This window comes from Xyrauchen texanus, chromosome 46 (assembly GCF_025860055.1).
Source record: "Xyrauchen texanus isolate HMW12.3.18 chromosome 46, RBS_HiC_50CHRs, whole genome shotgun sequence".
Classification (NCBI taxonomy): domain Eukaryota; kingdom Metazoa; phylum Chordata; class Actinopteri; order Cypriniformes; family Catostomidae; genus Xyrauchen; species Xyrauchen texanus.
The window spans coordinates 2,029,545-2,049,223 of record NC_068321.1 but is presented as its reverse complement, the minus strand read 5'-3'; the positions used below and the strand labels follow the sequence as shown (position 1 = coordinate 2,049,223).

At 37.3% G+C, this 19,679-nt stretch overlaps 3 protein-coding genes across 5 annotated transcripts in view; 2 read left to right on the top strand and 1 right to left on the bottom strand.

Moving 5' to 3' along the window:
• LOC127638005 (kinesin-like protein KIF15-A) overlaps positions 1 to 19,679 on the top strand; it is a 171,737-nt gene that overhangs the window by 41,547 nt on the left and 110,511 nt on the right.
• LOC127638074 (uncharacterized) lies at positions 127 to 6,536 on the top strand. Of its 3 annotated transcripts, none has more exons than XM_052119411.1 (8): positions 127 to 267; positions 1,746 to 1,828; positions 2,877 to 3,002; positions 3,641 to 3,806; positions 4,933 to 4,988; positions 5,337 to 5,402; positions 5,693 to 5,739; positions 6,208 to 6,536. In XM_052119411.1, exons 1-8 carry the CDS (start codon positions 246 to 248, stop codon positions 6,266 to 6,268), a joined length of 627 nt encoding a protein of 208 aa, XP_051975371.1. In that variant the 5' UTR covers positions 127 to 245; the 3' UTR covers positions 6,269 to 6,536. The 3 variants fall into 3 exon arrangements, with proteins under 3 accessions (XP_051975371.1, XP_051975372.1, XP_051975373.1); XM_052119412.1 differs by having other exon boundaries at positions 2,868 to 3,002; positions 5,694 to 5,739; XM_052119413.1 differs by lacking the exon at positions 127 to 267 and having other exon boundaries at positions 828 to 1,828; positions 2,868 to 3,002.
• On the bottom strand, positions 9,921 to 17,816 carry LOC127638071 (uncharacterized). Its single transcript, XM_052119407.1, has 18 exons — positions 17,720 to 17,816; positions 16,695 to 16,770; positions 16,465 to 16,594; positions 16,105 to 16,173; positions 14,917 to 15,309; positions 14,674 to 14,775; positions 14,357 to 14,589; positions 13,861 to 14,039; positions 13,509 to 13,602; positions 12,908 to 13,034; positions 12,586 to 12,797; positions 12,256 to 12,373; positions 12,075 to 12,166; positions 11,781 to 11,898; positions 11,298 to 11,402; positions 11,005 to 11,190; positions 10,739 to 10,918; positions 9,921 to 10,487 (listed from the first exon to the last, which is right to left on the bottom strand). Exons 1-18 carry the CDS (start codon positions 17,779 to 17,781, stop codon positions 10,237 to 10,239), a joined length of 2,727 nt encoding a protein of 908 aa, XP_051975367.1. The 5' UTR covers positions 17,782 to 17,816; the 3' UTR covers positions 9,921 to 10,236.

Below are 19,679 nucleotides of genomic sequence, written 5' to 3'. Positions count from 1 at the left end.
TTCTCATCAATCTGCGTATAAATAACACGACTTTATACTTCCAAATTGCGCCGTTCTCATCAATCTGCGTATAAATAACACGACTTTATACTTCCAAATTGCGTGCATATGATACGCCAAAATCCAATTTTGCGTGCATATGATACGCCAATCCTTCCCATTAACATCAGTGGAGAGCAGATGCGTCGAAATACCTTCAACGGCAATGACGTCACAAGCGAGGCTCAGTTCGCCCAGTTCACCTGATGCGCGTACATCTTCAAACAGGTAAGGAAGGACAACAGTCCTTTTTTGTAATCAGATCACGGTGTTAAATGTATTATTTTAATTATTTCAGTGTTTCTGTTACATTGGGCCATGTGTCAAAATGGCAGCGTAATGCGTTAAAATTAGTAGTTAGTGGAACCGTGGGCTGCTCCGTTAGCACAGCTGGTAACAAAAAACAGTCTTTAATCATGTTTTGACATGGGTCTTCAGCTTTTAGACATGGCTGATGATAGCACTAAGTTACAAATCAACAGACTGAATTAAACGCTAACGGTTTTAGCTAAAGTGGTAACGTTAGCCTACGGGACCCCCCAGGGGTCAATAATGTGGACTAATTAGTGCGCATGGACTCCTAAACCGGATATATTCCCAAATTGTGGGCAACAGACCGTTTATTGGCTATGCCTGTAGAAATGGCATGTAACGTTATATAATCCATGCTGCATCTATAAATGTTAACGTTATATGTAATTCTGATGTGGTGTCCCTGTTACCGCTCTAACGTTACATAATACGTGGGTGCTGACACCAGATCAGTATTTCGGATCATACGGCCTACATTCACTATACCAGCCGATCTGAGATCTGCTAGAATAACAGCCACGTTGGTATAATTCAGACAGGCATTACTAGTTGCTTGCAGAGGCATGATACAGTAGGGTTGGATTAGGCTTCAATTCCCGGGATATTTGATTTCTAATGGCATCATATATAGTGCAGTGTACCTAAAAGAAAATTGAGCACGATTTAGATTAGAGTTTTTGTCTCCAACAAAAAAACAAAACAATATTAAGGTATTAAGCCTGACTTTATTCTGCCGTTCCCATTGTGTCATTCCCATTATTTCACAATATTGGGTAACAGTACTGTCACACAACCTCATCTGTTCTCAAGAATATGGAAGTTCCATTAATTAGAGAAGGAAAGGACTAGTAGTAAACCAATGCTTCCAAAGTATTACATAGTATTCAATGAGTGCATAATTCCTACATTGATGATCTAGTCAGACAATCTTTCAGTTGACTGAGCTATTATGTTGTATGTTTTGTATAATGTTTTTTAACTGTTCAAATTGCTATCTTGCTACATGTAAAGCACTTTGTGATTTTATCTGTGAAAGTTGCTATATAAATAAAGCTTACTTACTGTTATAATGCTAATAATGACACATTTTTACCAAAAATGTACACATTAATATTACAAAAGTTACTTGTCATTACCATAAAATAAGTTACTTTGTGATATTATCCTATAATGTGTGTTGTGTAAAGTGCTACCCATACTTACTTTGATATCACACACTTACTTTACCTTGCAGTTCAGGTGAACAATAAAGACAAATTTATGTTGTTTTTTTATCTTTATAGTGACATTGGAAAGACATCATGTGATATGCTCACATCAGGTCCTCCCACAGAATTAAATATTTTGTTACGTGGCATGTCGATAATTATAATTTATTTTTGTTTTGTTTGTAGTGAAAATGCCAGGTGGATCAACTCTTCGACAGTGCACCCATTGCCTGGAAAAGATAAATTGTGCCAATAGAAGATGCACCAAGGTAAATAATGTACAATAGGCTATTGAACTGTCTAACTGCTAACCCCCATTTTCATGCATTAAAGCCAGAGACATTAAGTCCAAATTAAAATAAACTTTATTGGCATTAAATATCTCCGTATTTGTTGCCCATGCAATAGTGACAATAAAACAGGAGTTTGCAGTGGAGACATTAAGTTCATCATACAAAAGACAGAAAGAGTTTTGTTTTGTTACACTACAAATTTGCATCACAGTAGGTATTTTTCAAAATGTTACATTTCCCACCTGATGGAAAGGTACCTGTTGTTATTGAATTTTTGACTATTGGTTCCTTTAAATAACATCCTCTTACAAGGCTACATATTTGACATTGAATCTGTCTATTACAGACAGTAGTTTGTATTGTGGTGAATCTCAACTGTGGTCACTCAGTTCTTTTAAATTATCCATATTTTAAGAAAATGGCAACATCTCCACTAGCGCATACAATAATGACGACTTAAAGGGATAGTTCACCCAAAAATAAAAATTGTCATAATTTACTCACCCTCAAATTTGTTCCAAACCTGTATGAGTTTCTTTCTTCTGCTGAACACAAAAGAAGATATTTTAAAGAATGCTGGTATCCAGACAGTTGAAGCACCCATTGACGTCCATTGTAGGGAAAAAAAATATGTTTGGAACAACTTAAAGGTTAGTAAACAATGACAAATTTGTCATTTTTGGGTGAACTGTACCTTTAAGTTATAATGTCTGTGGCCAGATAATGGACATTCGTATTTTCCATTAAAATATGGATACATATCTAACTAGGTTTTAGCATTATGCCTTTAATATTATTAAAATGTGCGGTGCATTGACTCAGCTGCATATTTAGTCTGTCTGTTCAATGAAGTGCATGAACTTGGTATCCAAGTTATTATTTAGGCCCTTGTAAATAGAGGGCTAGAAAATCAGCAATGCTTGATCAACTGGACCACAGTTTAGATTTTATAAAAAAAAAAAAATGTAATTCCCATGAGTCATACCGCTCTCGCTTGTCTCTCTCCCTTACTCAGTGTGGGAAGCTGCTGGACATGAAGTCCAGGCAGACGACCCGTATGAAAGGGTTCCGGACCAGAGCCACGGAATGGGCACAAAAAGTCAAAAAGTCCCGCAATCAGGCAAAGATTTTTGACAACAGTGCCCTGCTGGTAATAAACATTTTGTCTTTCTCTTTTGGTCAGGCATTTCAGGTTCCTGTCAACATTACAGAAATATAGAATTGTATTTACATTGTGCAAGGAAGCAGCAACTATGGTAATGTCATGCAGTTGTGTGTCATGATGTCATCAACCCGACTGCATTTGCAATATTTCAGATAATAATGAGCTAGTCCATATATAAATATTAAAACAATACACATAATTTAGCCCTGCCTACAACTTGTATTCATTCAGCCCCAGTATCTAAGGCCACTTTACACTAAGAGGTTTTTCTGTTGGTTTACTGCACTGTAAAAAAAAAAACTGTGAAATGCATGGCAGCACAGGGTGCCAAACGTTTACCATTAATGAAAATATTGGTTAAAGATCGTTAAAAAAACAAATGGTCAATGACTGACAGAAGCGTTTAACAAAAACTGTTAAATTATATTAAAAATATCCTAATTCATAAGTGTTTTACAAAAAAAAAGTTATTTTACAGGTAGTTCTAAGATGATTATTGTGAAACATTCTCTATAAAATGTAAATCTCTTGCAGTTAACAATTAGCTAGCAACAGCACACACACGAATGAGCTGATATAACTATCATTCCATTAGCAACTACAGGATGTTTTTCTATGTTAAGGTGGAGAAACTGAAGGCCCTTGGGTACTTTCCCCTCCTGCTGTGGGGAAAGTACAGACCACAAAACAAAAAGTGGAGGGCCCAGCTCCAGTACCCCTTTGAGCTGCCAGTGGTAGCGCATGTGGTCCTGGAGAAGATATTGTGCCTATTTGAAGGTTTGTTAGAAGGTAGGTCACATCACAACATCAGTACATTCATGACTCTCTATTAAGATTGATCCTGTATTGTGTACCTATCCAGTTGGATCGGTTTTAAATGTCAGTACAGAGAATTTTTCACACAATCTAGATTGCTTGTGGTGGGTAATTTTGTTCTACTTTTGTCTTAAACTTTTTATATTTCTTTGGTTACTCACATTTTGAACCACATACTGCATCTTAAATGTCTTGTTTTGTTTTATTTTTTTAACACAGCATGTGAAAGAGAGGAGGTGGGGCAGCAAGAGAGGACAGGAGAAGATGAGGCAGAAAGAGAAATAGATGATGAAGACCAGAGAGGACATGGGGGCAACATGAAATAGGAGAGACTGAGAGGAGGGACATGCAGGACATGGAGATGGAGGCACAGGAGAGAGAGAGAGTGAGAGAGTGAGAGAGAGGTAGGAAGAGAGAGGAGAGAGTGAGAGGAGAGATGGCACAGGAAGACAGAGAGAGGAGAGAGTGAAGAGAGAGAGATAGAGGTACAGGAAGAGAGAGAGGAGAGAGTGAGAGAGGAGAGATAGCGGCACAGGAAGACAGAGTAGAGAGTGAGAGAGTGAAGAGAGGAGAGATAGAGGCACAGGAAGAGAGAGAGAGATGGAGGGACAGGAAGACTTCGAAGAGCTGGGACTGATGGAGACAGACAAGCAGAGAGAACAGGCAGAGGAAATGGGGAAAAAAGAGATTGAGGCAAAGAAGAAAGTAGTAGCAGCAAACAGGTAAGTGTCAATACAGAATAGAAGAGGCAGAGCATTAAGGGCAATCTTGACTATGTAGAATATGAGATACAGAATGGTAAAGAATGTGTCCTTGTATAAAAGGAAGTAGTACACCACACTAGACTCAGAAGTCAGATGGTATTTCACAAGTTGCTCTTTTTCTACTTTTTCTTATAACGTGGAGTTATTTGTATGGCAGCAGTTTGGCATCCGGTGTGCCATAATGCAATGTGGCAATGCCCAATGGTGAAGTCATCAGAGAAGTGTCAACACATTGTCCTGCATTGCGGTGTACTCGCAAGTATTCACCTGGTTTGCAAGGCAGACACCACACACCTCTATTGCATTTTACACATGTTTTTTGTTTCTCTATACAGGAAGACAGCTGTCAAAATTTCCGCTAAAAGTAAAAGAAGCCAAAACAATGATGATGGTAAGAAAAATGCTATGAAGTATTATTAATTAAATAATAAGTCCTAAACTCTTAACTAATCCTAATCTAATAGCTTTTTGGCCCACAATGTAATATCTTCTTATTGCTAGTTTAGTACATTACAGGCCTGATAACAAATATAAAACTATTAACCTAATATTGGTTGAAAATGTCTTTTACTTGCCTAATTGACTCATTTTACTGAGGAATAATCCAGGGAAATTATGATGTGCATTTACTTCTGGTCTTTTATTTCAAAGAGAAATGCATACAATACCCTTTCTGTGGGTTTATACGGTTAAATTGCAATAGTTGGTTCTTACATAATTTATTCATTTTTCGTTACAGCTTGCCAGTATCACAGCACATTGGACATTTTCCCAGTGCAATATGTGTCCAAGACACGTGAAAAAAGGTGAGCAGCTTTTCGGTGAACATTCTGTACGACTGTAGGTGCGTAAATTGATACTATACTACACCAGGAGAATAGTGCTGAAATTGTTGCCTTTTGTCAGAAAAGTCTAATTAAAAAGTAGTTAACATGTTAAATCATTTGCTGTTAGAGCGTTCTAAATATTAAACCAAAAATTTTATGTTTTGGTAATTATATGGCGATTGATTTTTAGAGGCTGGGAGGAAAAATTAAATGAAATATTTAATTATGAAATAAAGTATGTCTTTGGTTTGTCTTTTACCCTCTTCCCAAGGGCTGTAAAGAAGTCCTGGTCCATTGGCTCCCGTGTCCGTCATGGTAACATCAGCTTTCTTGTTTAACTGATTTATGAGTTGTCCTTAAAGGGAGAGTTAACCTAATAAAGAAGCCTGTCTGATTTACCATGAATTGGGAGTTATTTGTGTAATAAGTTTATGTAATAAGCACCTGGACCAGTCTTGCATTTCTTTTTGGGAAGTCAGGCGGGCTGCTTAATTCGGATGAACCAACACCTCTCCACATGTGGCATCTGTTTTTGCCTACAGAGAGATAAAGCTACACAACTACAACATACGTGTACAGTTTAAAATGTCATTACAAAGTGACAATAATATAATTTGGATATAAATATACATTCTATTCTGCTTTCTCCACCCCATTCTGTCAAAGAAATATGTAGAAGCCTAACAGGGTTTATAAACCATGTCAGAGGCTATCCTTATATTTAACCTATTTCAGAAATTAAATACATAATTTCTGTACGTTTTATTTTGCCATTTCTTTCAGCCAAAAGGCCTGGCCCCCATCTTGGGAACCGCAGGAGAACATCAGAATGACTGTCTCATAAATGTCACATTGATGGTGCAAAGAAACAAATGTTGTGTATATTAAATTGATTACATATATGTTGTAAATTAAATGGTATTTGTTTATAAATCTGTTTCATTATTTGTTCATTAGGGCTGGGTGTTGGGAAGGCATCACATCCAATATTTCCATCATCCAAAAGGCCAATCGTTGTATTGTGCAGTTTGCCTTTTCACAACCTTCCACCCAGAAAAGCTAGTTTGCATTGTCTGGCACTTCCTATGAGCATTTCACAATAAAAGTTCTGTTGCGGGTTTTGTTGTTTCTCCCTCTCTGAAAACATGGAATTGACATTGTTACTGGAGTACTTGAGGGTGTATAAATATCTTTCATTTTGTCCTATGACAAAGTTTCATTTTCACCTCATTCTGGCCCCATATATTCAAGCTAATTAATAAAGCACAAGCACCCCTGCATGTACAATAGTAACCCCAAAAACTTTTAAATACCAAAATAATAGAACATTACACAAAAATAGATATCCCCCTATTTACTGTCTTTTAACATGGCAAAGCATGCATACATTCCGTGAATGGGTATATATGTGTGTATAATGCATTCACTTTATGGGAACAGGTATGTGCAATATATGTGCACAAAGGATAAAACTGCAAATTACATGTAATGCTATTTTTGTCTTAATTTATAAATATTTTATATGTATCAATATATAGCCATACATGGTCAATGCATATATTTACAAATATAAGTACTAGTTTCGCATATGTATATGAAAGGTATTATGTAATATATTTTTATATTTTGCAGTATATTCCCATATATTTTTGTTCCGTAAGGGTAACCTTTTTAATCCTTGTAGTACTCAAGATATATAGCCAGCTTTGGTGTTAAGAATAACCTTACAGTTGCATTTTGTTTTCATAATCTTCGTTAAGTGTATGCATATTATCTTTAGTTCGTTGCTATGGTGGTTGCTATTGATGTTGCTATAGCTGAAACCACGTAGCTTGCATTACGTACTTCCGCCCGGAAGTACTTTCTTCACAGACACCCGCTTTTTTAATTATCTTCAATATTTCTCTACAGAAAAACAAATTGATAACTCAACAATACGTTATGTTCATGTTAAGGCTATCACTTTTAATAATTTCTCATTGGAAAATGTGCAAAAAAAATCTCAATTTTTGGTAGCATAAGGTTACGGAAGTGTGTTGTGGGCGGAGTTTGCGCGTTATACTCCTGTTTTGGCTAAAATATCTGAAATAAACCAACATATCTACTTTTTGTTAACATAGATCATCTAGATGTAGTGTTATTACTAGTTCGGCTGTACTAGATATTTAATATATTCAGTAGATATATCTTTTTACAACCCTAGTTTACAACCCTACTTTGCAAACCAGAAGAACTACAACTGTAGTGCTGATTTGTATCAAGCTGCATGGTGTGGATATAAGGGAATTGTAGTTTTTAAAACATTAGTGTTTTTCTTACAATTGGAGGTTGCAAATAGTGAGTTGGGAGTATAGTGGGGGTTTAGTGGGATGGTAAACACATCTATGTAATCAGATTTTAAATATCTAATTGTTAAATGGGGTCAAATTAATTAATCCATATTTTATCCATATTTGGTTAACTGCCCCAAAACTGCCCCAGTTGTTGACTATACTCAGGTCAAGAGCTCTCTATAACAGTTAGTCCCATATCTGTAGCCCCTTTTGTTGCTGAATTATAAGCCTTCAAACATGCACAGAGGTGAAGGTTCAAAGGTCAGTGTTTCAAAGCAGGAGCCATGTAGACTCTTCATACTAACATATGTTACTCTCCAGGTCACAGCCTTTCCAATGATGTATTTGGTTCAGCTATACAACAAAGTTTTAATTTTCTCATTTCTCGGACACAAGCCATCTCAAGTCTAGTTTCAGCATGCAGGCTCAATATAAAATAAAGCTTTTTGTTTGTTTCTGACTGTAAACAGATTTACACGCACACACATGCACACACACATACACGCACACACACACAGTATCTATGTTTGTGAGGACATTCATTGACACAATGCAATCTCTAGGTCCTTACCCTAACCCTACCCATCACAACTAAGTGTCTGACCTGAACCCTGACCCTAAACCTGCCCAAATCCTCATTATAACCTGATCCCTAAAACCAGCTCTTGACCCTCAAACTGACCTTTACAGGCTCTCGGAAAGTGAGGACCGGTCAAAATGTCCTCACTTTACTCTCTTAGCCCTCACTCCGATGGTCTAAAACTCAAACTGGTCCTCACAAAGATAGTTGTACAAGTACACACACACACACACACACACACACACACACACACACACACACACACACACACACACACACACACACACACACACACACACACACACACACACACACACACACACACACACACACACAGCTTATAAGCTGCGGCTGTGGCTCAGGTGGTAGAGTGGGTCGGCTTCCAATCGCAAGGTTGGTGGTTTGATTCCCGGCCCACATGACTCCACATGCCGAAGTGTCATTGGGCAAGACACTGAACCCCAAGTTGCTCCCAATGGCAGGCTAGTGCCTTGCATGGCAGCTCTGCTGCCATTGGTGTGTGATTGTGAGTGTGGATGAGTGATTGGGACACAGTGTAAAGTGCTTTGGTAACCTCTAAGGTTAAAAAAAAAAAGCGCTATATAAGTGCAGACCATTATATGCATATCTATTTATGCTAATGCTGCTATGATGGTAAAAAAAATAAACACTAAAAGACCATGGTCTATGATGGGTAGTCATCTCTTGTACTTGTAACATTATTATTGCTATTTAAAAACAAGAGTGCATTACACATACTGTTGGCCCTGTTGCATCCTCTGTATTTATTTCTGTTTAAAGATTTTTTTGATCTCTACAAAAAAGGGCAAATAGTTTTCTATTTACATTTTCCTCCTTCCAGCACCTGTCACTGTGAGAAACTACAAACCCCATTTCCAGAAAAGTTAGGATATTTGTGCATCAGTGCCCATGGCATGGGTGAGAAGGTACCATTGACACAGGGGCATATATTGGGATTTTATATTCCTCTTCTGGCATGCTTTAGCTCCTCCAAACTACCTGAATGCTCCTACATGGTCTGGATTATATAATGTAGTAGCCTCAATATCCCTGTTTATAAAGTTTCCTTCATGTATCTCTGAAGATGACACTGTTATGAACAGTCTCCACATCTGATATGTGGCTCCTACCATGGGATGAGTTGATAATCAAATGGATATGGTCATAACATTTACTTTGCATGGCCTCAGATCACTGAGCTTCTTAAAATGATATACCAAGTTGGGTTGTTGCTAAAAGGTAAATCATAACTGATTATTCATATTGCCATGTTGTTTGTATTCAAAGCAATCTGACCCAACCCTGGTTAACTATAGTTGATATACATTTAGACTATAACTACAATGGTTTTACATAGTCAGTATTGAAGTATATTACACTGCCAGTAACTATCAGTGTACAATATGTTAGTTTCATACATCTATCTTAACATGTGACCTGGTGTGACTGTGACCTCTAAAGTTCTAAAATGTTGGTAGTTCAGGTTGAATCTGAAAGCTCCCAGTTCTCTCTTTTGTAATGCTTGATGTGTGATGAGCCAAAGTCAACTCAATAGTCTGATGACAAATCAAATTTGTATTTCTGTTTCCATACACATATATACAGGTATCAGCAAATATTTTACAGACATTATCAGTTGCAAACATAACCATGATTATTACAATTCCAGTAACACAAAAAAAATAAGAGTATAATCTGAGAACATATGTAGCAAAATACGGATAACTGCAGGAACAAACAACTGAGGAGTCACTTTGTCACTTTCAATCTAACTCACTTACAAAAACATGATCTTTTGTCAAGACTTTAAAAACCTTTTCAAGTCATCAAAGTACAAGTCAAAGCAAAATGGATTACAACTGTGACTTGAGTCCCAAGTCAAGTGACTTGAGTCCCCACCTCAGCATCATTATCATTATCATCCTCATCATCATCCTCATCCTCAGAGCTGAGGTCACATTGCCAGTCCATTTCCCCTTCATCTTCTTCCACCAGCCTAGGAGTTGGTTCGAGAATGCCTCTGTATGTGCATGCTACAGTCTGCTGCTTGAGTCTGAGGTTATGCAGTCTTCTCTTCAGTAGACTGATGAGGCCCTTGCACGCCTCCTCTGTGAATCCATTGGGATAGCCTATAAGTCCACACATGAAGAGTAATGGAATTACCGTCACACTAAACATTTTATCAGAGAGAGCTGATTTATGTTAGAACAAATGTTAAATACAAAGTCAAATTGGAAAATAATAATTGGATAAAATAATATTTGAAGGCCATGTATCCTTAGTTCTTGTGCCAATACTAGCATGATTGCTTTTCACTTGAAAATAGTTTGACCTATGAATTTTAAAGTGCATAAAGCCATATAGTTTGATTTACACTTACTTCCTGTTTTTATGCAATCTGAAATGGTGGCTACCAGTGTCTGGACCTTTGCAACGGATTCCTTAAGGTACTGACAGTGCTGCATCATCTCCTTCACAAGGATCTGCTTTTCTTCAGTCAGTCGTGAGACCAGCATTAGTTGGTCAAAAAGCTTCTTCTTGGCGAGAATGTCTATACCGTCTGAAAGAATGAAAACATCATACATTAATAAACTAATTTGATGATGATACATTTTAAATAAACAAAGTTAAATATTAATACAACACCTGTGTTCTGTTCCTGCCAAGGCCAGATCATGCTCTCTGCAGCTTTGTTGGAGAGTTTCTGCACAACTGAGTGTGTGTCCACAGGATCACCATTGGGTTGTTGGTTGTATCTCTGGATCTCACCTAGCAAGCGCTTCTTTTCTTGGGCAATCTTCTGAGTAATCTTCTGACGCCTTTTGTTGCGATCTGTAATAAGAGCAAAAACAATGATATTACAAAAGAGCTGCCATGGCATTTAATGAACAGAAACAATATAACTTCCATCTGCATCACTTACATTTACTAATACATACCATTCTGTCTATAAAGGTAGTGCTTCTTCTGACAAATGCTCACAAAGAGTGCTTCGATGGAGATCTGCAAACCACGAGCATCAACAGAACTGGCTGCTACATTTCCTAAATTCAAGTTAAGAAGAAAGAGAAATGTTTCAAACACACTTAAGTTTTCTTAATTGCACATAGTACAGCAGCAACAGACACACTTTAAGACAATGCAGAAGTATAAATTGGGCTTTACTGGCACATTGTGCTTGGTCAGTCATTTCCTACCTCAAATAATATTGTTCCATTTTGGTCTGATTTGCATGAACATGTCAATCATTCTGTTCTCATTGCTAAAATGTTTACTTTCTTTAAGTCAAAATACTAATTGAAGACTTATGACTTGCAAATAGTGCCCATCCCCACATCATAATTTAACATTAAGCTACAGCTACATGCATTACAACCAAATTACTCCAACAGTGTTTATGTATAAAACAATATTGCCCTTACCGCTACTGGCCCACTGCTTGACATCAACAACCCACTGCTTTAGCATGTCATCACTGCAATGCAACTGGTCCTGCATCTTCTTCAGGCTCTCTGTTGCATCTAATGTGTTTTCTACTGTCTGCAAAACAGCAACACACTGTCATTTCATAAAATACCAAAAAGTATGTTCCTGCCTGATTTAATATAATGACATATTCGACTACATATACATAGCTGAAGTGATGCATTTTGGGTGGACTTTAAGTTGAAATTTAACGGTTTAAAATAGTTTTAATTATCAATACATGAACATACCTTTTTGAATCTGGAAGACAAGGCAATGTGGAGGCCATTCTCTTTACGTTGATTCCACCCAATAGCATGGACAGTAAGCATATCAGTTCTTACTGTAAAGAACAATAGAAAAATCACAATAAATTGTAAAATGTTAATGTGTACAATTGCAGGGGAGCAGGGGTCAAAGAAGCTTACAAACCTGACTTGGACATATACTTTGTGGTCAGGGCACATCTGGAGAGAAAACTATTGACTTGCTCCACTTCTTCACCAAGAGTGGTTCCGGCACCTTCCTGGTTCCTTGCATTCCACAGAATCTACAGGAATCAGTGGACAGGAAACAGGGTGATCAATATTGATGCATATCCCAAGGTCACCAGCTGTAGAGGACAGCACATAGGGGCTCATGTACAACTCAAAACACACTCCTGGCTTGTTGTTGTTTGGGTCACAACATCATTCATTGTGATACTTTACGTTAATTGTTGGCTACATCACTCTGAAATGTAAAAGTAGTTAAAAGCATCACCTCGCATTTTGTATTGTGGGCTTTGGCATGCATAACGGACAAGCAATGTCTCATTTTCTGAAGAGGTTGAAGATGAGTCAGGGCCTCTGACACCTTCTTCAGGTATGGCACATAACGGCAGGTCACATCCATGGCCAAAAATGCAGCACTCTGGAACTCTTTTTGGAGAAACATTGGATATGCAAAGATTTCTCCTCTATACATATTCAGACCTTTTGGAAAAAAAGAAATAAGTATAGAGCACATTGCACACTGAAGAATAGGCTTCAGATGTTTCATCTACAAATATTTTTCATTGCAATTTATCAAGACCAATACCAACCTTTGAGGAGGAATCCATGCCTGCACACAGCAATTTCTACACCTTCTTCATCCAACTTGTTGGCCTGCTTTGATGTCTCTCTTGCTGCTGTCCAGTGGGATTCCCCACACATTGCTCTTCCTGCCGTCTACCAAAGTAAAAAGTTAAATAGCAGGGCTGCACGCTCAAACACACCAACAATTACAGTCTGATTAGATTTAGTCTTTGACTGCCTGACCCATCTTCCATCTGCAACTTCCTGGAGTATAACAAACCAATTGAAATTATTTGCCATTTAGCATGCAGGAGGATAATTGCAATAGTCTAACTTTGTCAGAAATTGTGTCAGACATACTGTATGTGCGGCAACCAATACTATAGATATACTGTGCCCTCTGGATTAGAATCTAGTTGTATTTTTTTCATCCAGCTCTGCAACTTCACTCTTTGTGAAAGTCTGATTGCATCGCTAACCTCAGCAACCTGCCATTGCCATCTCAACACCTGATCAAATATTCCCTCACCCAAACACATAATAAGGCTACAGTGTTTCCAACTGTACTTCCAATTAGTTATAAAATAAGCCAGAGATATCCGCTGCTCAGCCTGATTGAAAACTTACACTCTTGACAGCCCCCCGGACTTCCTCAACAAAACTGGACACCTCAGAGTCTTGGGATAAAAACACTCCATCAAAGAACCCTGGCTCTTCATTCCTACAACAAAATGTATTCTGGATAACCACTGTAGTAAGTTTTACATAATAATAATAAATTTTAATAATTGTATTTATATGACATTTAAAAAAAAAAAAACAAGGTTACAAAGTCTAACATGGATATTATATTCAACAGCTACATAATCAACAGCTTAATTTTAAATAACAAAATGATAAATATATTATTATGATAATGTTAATAGCAAGTACATACATTAACTACATTGGCTGTTTTTAATGTGTACACAAAACTCACTGGTTTGCTTTCTGGAACCTGTAGAGTTTTCTGTTGCCATCCACTGAAACAGCAACCATTTCAGGACTACAGGCTGGACAGACAAATGGCTCCTTTTCCAGAAGTTGGTCCTCTTCAGAGTTGCAGTACACATATTGCAGAAAGCTCCTCTGAAAAGCATCTGCATTCACTTTGTCAGTCTGAAAAACAATTTATAGAACAGCTTTAAATGACAATGAACTACAAGGTCACCCCATTTATGTTTTGTCAATGTACCCTTTCAAACCCAAATAAAGGATGCTATTGGCAATGCTGTCTAATATGGTCTTCAGTTCAGTTAATTTCAATAACCTGAAATATTACAGCCACTTGTGGGCCTTGACTTCATATGTGGGTATATTTGAATTTGTGCCCTGTTTGGACTCAAACACCATTTTTGCCATACTGTCCAGCCTTACAGCTACTTATAATAATAACAACGAATGCATTTGTCTTTCAGCTTCAAATGTTTACTCACTCTTCCAAACCGCTTTGTTCTCTGGTCCAACATTGCTGTGAAGGCTTTCACTGACATTCCTGGAGCTGTTGTCTTCATAGCTTCAAAGGAATGGAACAGATCTTGGTGGAAAAGTGTCAGTGCTTGCATGGTAGCGGGCCAGTAACCACTCCTTACAAAGTCACTGACTTCTGGAGCCCATTGCATATTGCAATGTTTGCATGTTAGCACTGGAACGTGAAGATTATAACGGCCTGAGTGCACATGAAAGACAAATAACTAACAAGGAACTAAAGTAATATGTTAGAAAAACAATATATTTTTTTACCCAATCCTACCATTTATGCAAACCAGTATGATGGATCTACCAACAGAGATTGCAACATCACCAGTGTCACAGGAGCATATATTTTGAGGAAAGGCTGTTGGCAGCAAACAATCTGCAAGAGCAAAGGACAATCAGAATGACATTAAAGAATGTTTGGATTGTTAGCAAGTACTTGGAAAACATAATGAATAATTTAATAATGTTGTGTGTTGATAAAAAAAAAGTGAAAATCAACTGAAAAAGAGACACCAACCTTGTTCACAGATGATGTACTTATCATCATGGAGTTTCACAAACTCTGTTGGGGGAATGTATTTATAAAAGCCATACATGGTGGTCTGCCTACTGTGCAGAGTGTGGCATTTATGTACCAATTGATCACACTCTGCACAAAACCACTCTGAGGGCAAACATTCCCTGCAACGGATGATGGCTTCTGCCACGTGACAGTGGTTGCACTTCATCTGGACAATGTTCTCAGCTGACAACAAGTTGTGAAGGTTTTGTGGCCTCGCCTGTTGCCAACATTGTTTGACCCCTTTCTGTCTTTGACACCAACTGGACAAAGATGGCTGCTGAGCAAAATCTTGCCCATCAATGCTCTCTGAATCCCGTAGAAGGTCCTCAAGCCTCTGCATATTAAAATCTTCAGATAGAGAAAGAGAAAAATAAAAACATACTAGAAATCCAACATTGCAATTCCACTACCACTGACTTCTTTTGAGGCATTTCCATTGCTTTTAATACAGGGACAGTCCAGTGATAGCAGAGAAGGCAGAGGGTGAAAGGATAGTTGGAAATGGGCAATCAAATCCATGACCCTTAAGATTCTGTGTAGGTGCTGGCTGTCAGTAGTGTTGCCCACTTAATTGTGAAACTAAACAACAACCATGTGATTTTGCTGAGAAACAGTGATGCTATTGTCTAAAGCAGTGGTTCTCAACCTCTTCTGCAGGGACCCCTGACAGGCCATGTTTCTGTTTAAACCCTGAAATGGCACACCTGATTGAATTAAATAAAGGCTTAATGAGTAGTTGACTAATTGATTAATTGACTAATTCCTATTCTTCCTACTCTAATAACTACTCATATTCTAATTAATTGAATCAGGTGTGCCATTTTAGGGTTAAAACAGAAACATGGCCTGTCAGGGGGTCCCTGCAGGAGAGGTTGAGAAACACTGGTCTGAAGTGTTCCTATTTCTGTCATGTTGACAGGGCTTGATGCACCAAATTGTGGTAACTTTATTTAACTTTTAATATTTGAAGCATGTTAGGGGACTGTAGAAAAAGCATTTAGAAAAGGAACATTGTTAGATGACTAGTTACTAAACATAGCAAAAGTGCAGGTATAATGAGGCTTCCTTTTTACGTAACTCCTTGTTTTCATTTGAAGCATACCATATTATGAAAAGTGTTTTTAAAGTAGTTTTTCTACTTACCAGGATCTTGGTAGCTAGTACATGAAGTTGTGATGGTGGAACTAGCACATGGAGAAGTACCGGTACCAACTATTTGGAAGTAAAAATAACATAAACCACATTAGAATTCTTATTAGAGTACAATTCTTTCAAACTCTTTGCCAGATGTACAAAAATAAAAGCTGAAACCTTTGGCAAACTTACAACATGGAAACTATCAAACCTAAATGTATTTGGCATTATAATGTAATTTACATTATGAATGTGGAAGCATACAGAATATTGAGTAACAACAGCATTATCAAACCAGCACCTACTCTAAATCTCACATCACTCTCCATTTAAAGTATTTGACATAAATTTGATAAGATGTACACTAACCAGCAGATGAACCTCTTTTCCTCCGTTTGCTGGTGGTCACACGCTGCCCATCACGGTCCCTCTTCCACCAAGTCACTTTGGATTGTCCTGTGACTTCAGCCTTCTGAGTTCGTAGCTCTGTGTTACGTTTCTTTATGCGCATGTAATGAAAAGTAGATGGGTGAAACATAGGCATTAACTAATTGGAGTTAATTAATTACACATTTGTGTATAACAAGAATGAAACTTGCCTGTATCTCTTCAACAAATGCATCCCCGAGCAGAAGAACAGCTTCTAGTTTGTTCTTATTTACTCGTAACATTGTACTTAACAACAAAAAATAAAGGTGTCAGTTAGATCTCAGATCTGCCTGCAACTCAAACTTGCTGACACTTATAATTGAATGGAAAATTTGGACCACATCAGTGATTTGAGGGTAAAGGTTAACATTTTTAATTTTCAAGTAGAGGATAGTGGTGTCTGACTATTTGCAGGAGAATGCAGATTTTCATTACAACCTTTGGTTGTAACTATAATTATATTTCTGTATTCAATTGTTTATTTTAGCTATTAACATATTAGCTATTATTATCAACTACAGATTCATGTTTTTTTTGTAAGAGCTTACTGTTTTTCAGCTGGAGACAAAGGGTCTAGTCTAAATCTTGCTTAATTTTCCTTTACATTTAATCATTTAGCAGATGCTTTTATCCAATGCCACTTAAACACGAAGAGAGCAATAGAAGCAATCAAACCAACAATGTGCAATTTAGGTACAATGCACTATATATGATGACATTAGAAATCAAATATCTTGGGGATAGGAGTCTAATCCAACCATACAGTATCATGCATCTGCAAGCAACTAGTAATGTCTGCGCGTGCCTGAATTATTTCATACGCACTGATTATTCCACATTATTATTGACCCCTGGGGGGTCCCGTAGGCTAGGCTAACCATGCCACTTTAGCTAAAAACGTTTGCAAACACTAATTCAGTCTGTTGATTTGTAGTGCTATCATCAGCCATGTCTAAAAGATGAAGACCCATGTAAACACATGATTGAAAACTGTTTTATTAATTTCAAACTGCAACAGATCTGTTTAGAGTAGAAGCAAATAGAGCGGCCCACTGTTCACTAACTAATTTAAACGCATTCGCTGCCATTTTGACACATGACCCCATGTAACGTGATGCAGTAACACTGTAATAATTAAAATAATACAGTTAACACCGTGATCTGATTACAAAAAAGGACTGTTGTCCTTCCTTACCTGTTTGAAGATGTACGCGCATCAGGTGAACTGGGCGAACTGAGCCTCGCTTGTGACGTCATTGCCGTTGAAGGTATTTCGACGCATCTGCTCTCCACTGATGTTAATGGGAAGGATTGGCGTATCATATGCACGCAAAATTGGATTTTGGCGTATCATATGCACGCAATTTGGAAGTATAAAGTCGTGTTATTTATACGCAGATTGATGAGAACGGGTTGAAACATACCAAGTTATCTCTGCTAAACCTGATTAGTGCAATGAATCTTTCAGCTAAAAAGTACAAACAACTAATGTTGTTTAGTAATGATAGCAGGTTTTTACTAAACATAAAAGAATAAGCAATGATCACTCGTAAGTTTAATTAGAAACAAAATCTGGGTTTACAGTGTATGTAAAATAGTTCACAATGATCAAGTTTGTAATAATAAGTCTCAAAGCTGTATTCTAACCATTTCATAATTGATAGCTGTTGTCATAGGAAATGCTCAGTGTAGTAACCTAGAAGTCACTTTATGTTCTTTATTTGCACCTGTTGCGCAGCAGAAGGTTAATAATAGTTTTCACTTCAGGCAATGCCAAAAAATCTGTAACTGAGCTTACCTTTCAGTATGTCTAAGTGTCAAATTAATAACAGGGTTTTTCCTGGCTCAAAATGAGGCGGAGGTGGTACCATACTGATCAAAAAAGTGATGTTAAAAACACAAACTTTGGCTTTGCGTTAATACACAAATAATGACCTGGCAACTGAATACTAGTGTTAATTTTGTCAGATGTTTTTTTTATTTAGTCTTAGTCCTGTCTCAAATGTCCTTTTTTAGTTCTTATCATATCTAGTCAACCTTATTCTAATTTTATTTGTATTTTTAGTTGACAAAGTCTGGGCTTTTTAATGTAGTTTTAGTCAATGAAAACTGTTGACATTTTAGTCATATCATTTAGCCATAAGAGTATTATTGATAAGCATTTGTCAATCTAGTCTATCCAAAATTAAAAAAAAAATAAAAAAAAATATATATATACTTACATACACACGCGGGGGTGAGAGACGAGCGTCTCCTGTTAGAGTACGCATCAGGATCTTTTAATTCTCTCCAGGTCTCGAAACGCGCTCAGATTGGGTCTTTTCTGTGACTGGTTGAAACTGTTCTGACCGCACAGAGAATGACAATTTTGGAGTTTGTGTTTATTTACATGTCACATTCCCGTATTATATGAACTTTAATTAAGGAGGAAATAAAGATATATCGCCAAGCTGTGATCTGTGTTTCTATCAGACACTCGAGCTGCAGCGCTCCTCTCGTCTCGCGTGTCATCATTATAGTTTTATATGATCTCAAGTTATGATAAAAGACATCAAACGACTATTCGACAACGGAATTGTTTTTATTATTATTGCAGAGATTTGTAGTTACAAATGACAATCCGAGTGCAATGTTTGTTAGTGTTTTCCATGAAGACAACCACCAGAGATTTGTAGACAGCTGGAGGTGGCATGAAATTTGACGGAGGCAGCCGCCTATTAACTCTATGCAGGAAAAACCCTGAATAAGGTAAAGTTGCTGTGAAATGTTTGTGCTCAGTACTGAGAATGAATGTAAATGTATCTCCATTAGCACAGTCTTTACTGCCAAAGTACTTATTAAGAAGAAAAGAGGCTGAGGCTGTAAATTGTAAAATTAAGTCTTCAATTGAAATCACACTGGCCATATCACATGCTTCACCCCTAAATTTGGGCTATTTTACACGCACATTCATTGCTATATATCATTAGTGTGTGGATAAAACACTTTAATAATCACATTAAAAGATACAAATAAATGTGTTGATGAAAAGCAAAGCAAGAAAGTTGCAGGAATTTTGAATTGAATATAAAAATATTAACTTGAAATTCATAAATGTAAACGTATGTTCTAACCCTGCTTAACTGTATGGCTCTGCAGTTCAAAAGCTTGCAGCT

Bases quoted from the DNA above. Each gene is read 5' to 3' on its own strand.
- LOC127638074 (XM_052119411.1), top strand. From the start codon at position 246: ATGCGCGTACATCTTCAAACAG. The intron at 268-1,745 runs GTAAGGAAGGAC...TTTTGTTTGTAG, and splicing joins GCGCGTACATCTTCAAACAG to TGAAAATGCCAGGTGGATCA. The intron at 5,740-6,207 runs GTAACATCAGCT...CATTTCTTTCAG, and splicing joins TGGCTCCCGTGTCCGTCATG to CCAAAAGGCCTGGCCCCCAT.
- LOC127638071 (XM_052119407.1), bottom strand. From the start codon at position 17,781: ATGACGTCACAAGCGAGGCTCAGTTCGCCCAGTTCACCTGATGCGCGT. The intron at 11,899-12,074 runs GTATGTTCATGT...GCTGTTTTGCAG, and splicing joins TGTCTTCCAGATTCAAAAAG to ACAGTAGAAAACACATTAGA. The intron at 11,403-11,780 runs GTAAGGGCAATA...ACTTGAATTTAG, and splicing joins CAAGCAGTGGGCCAGTAGCG to GAAATGTAGCAGCCAGTTCT.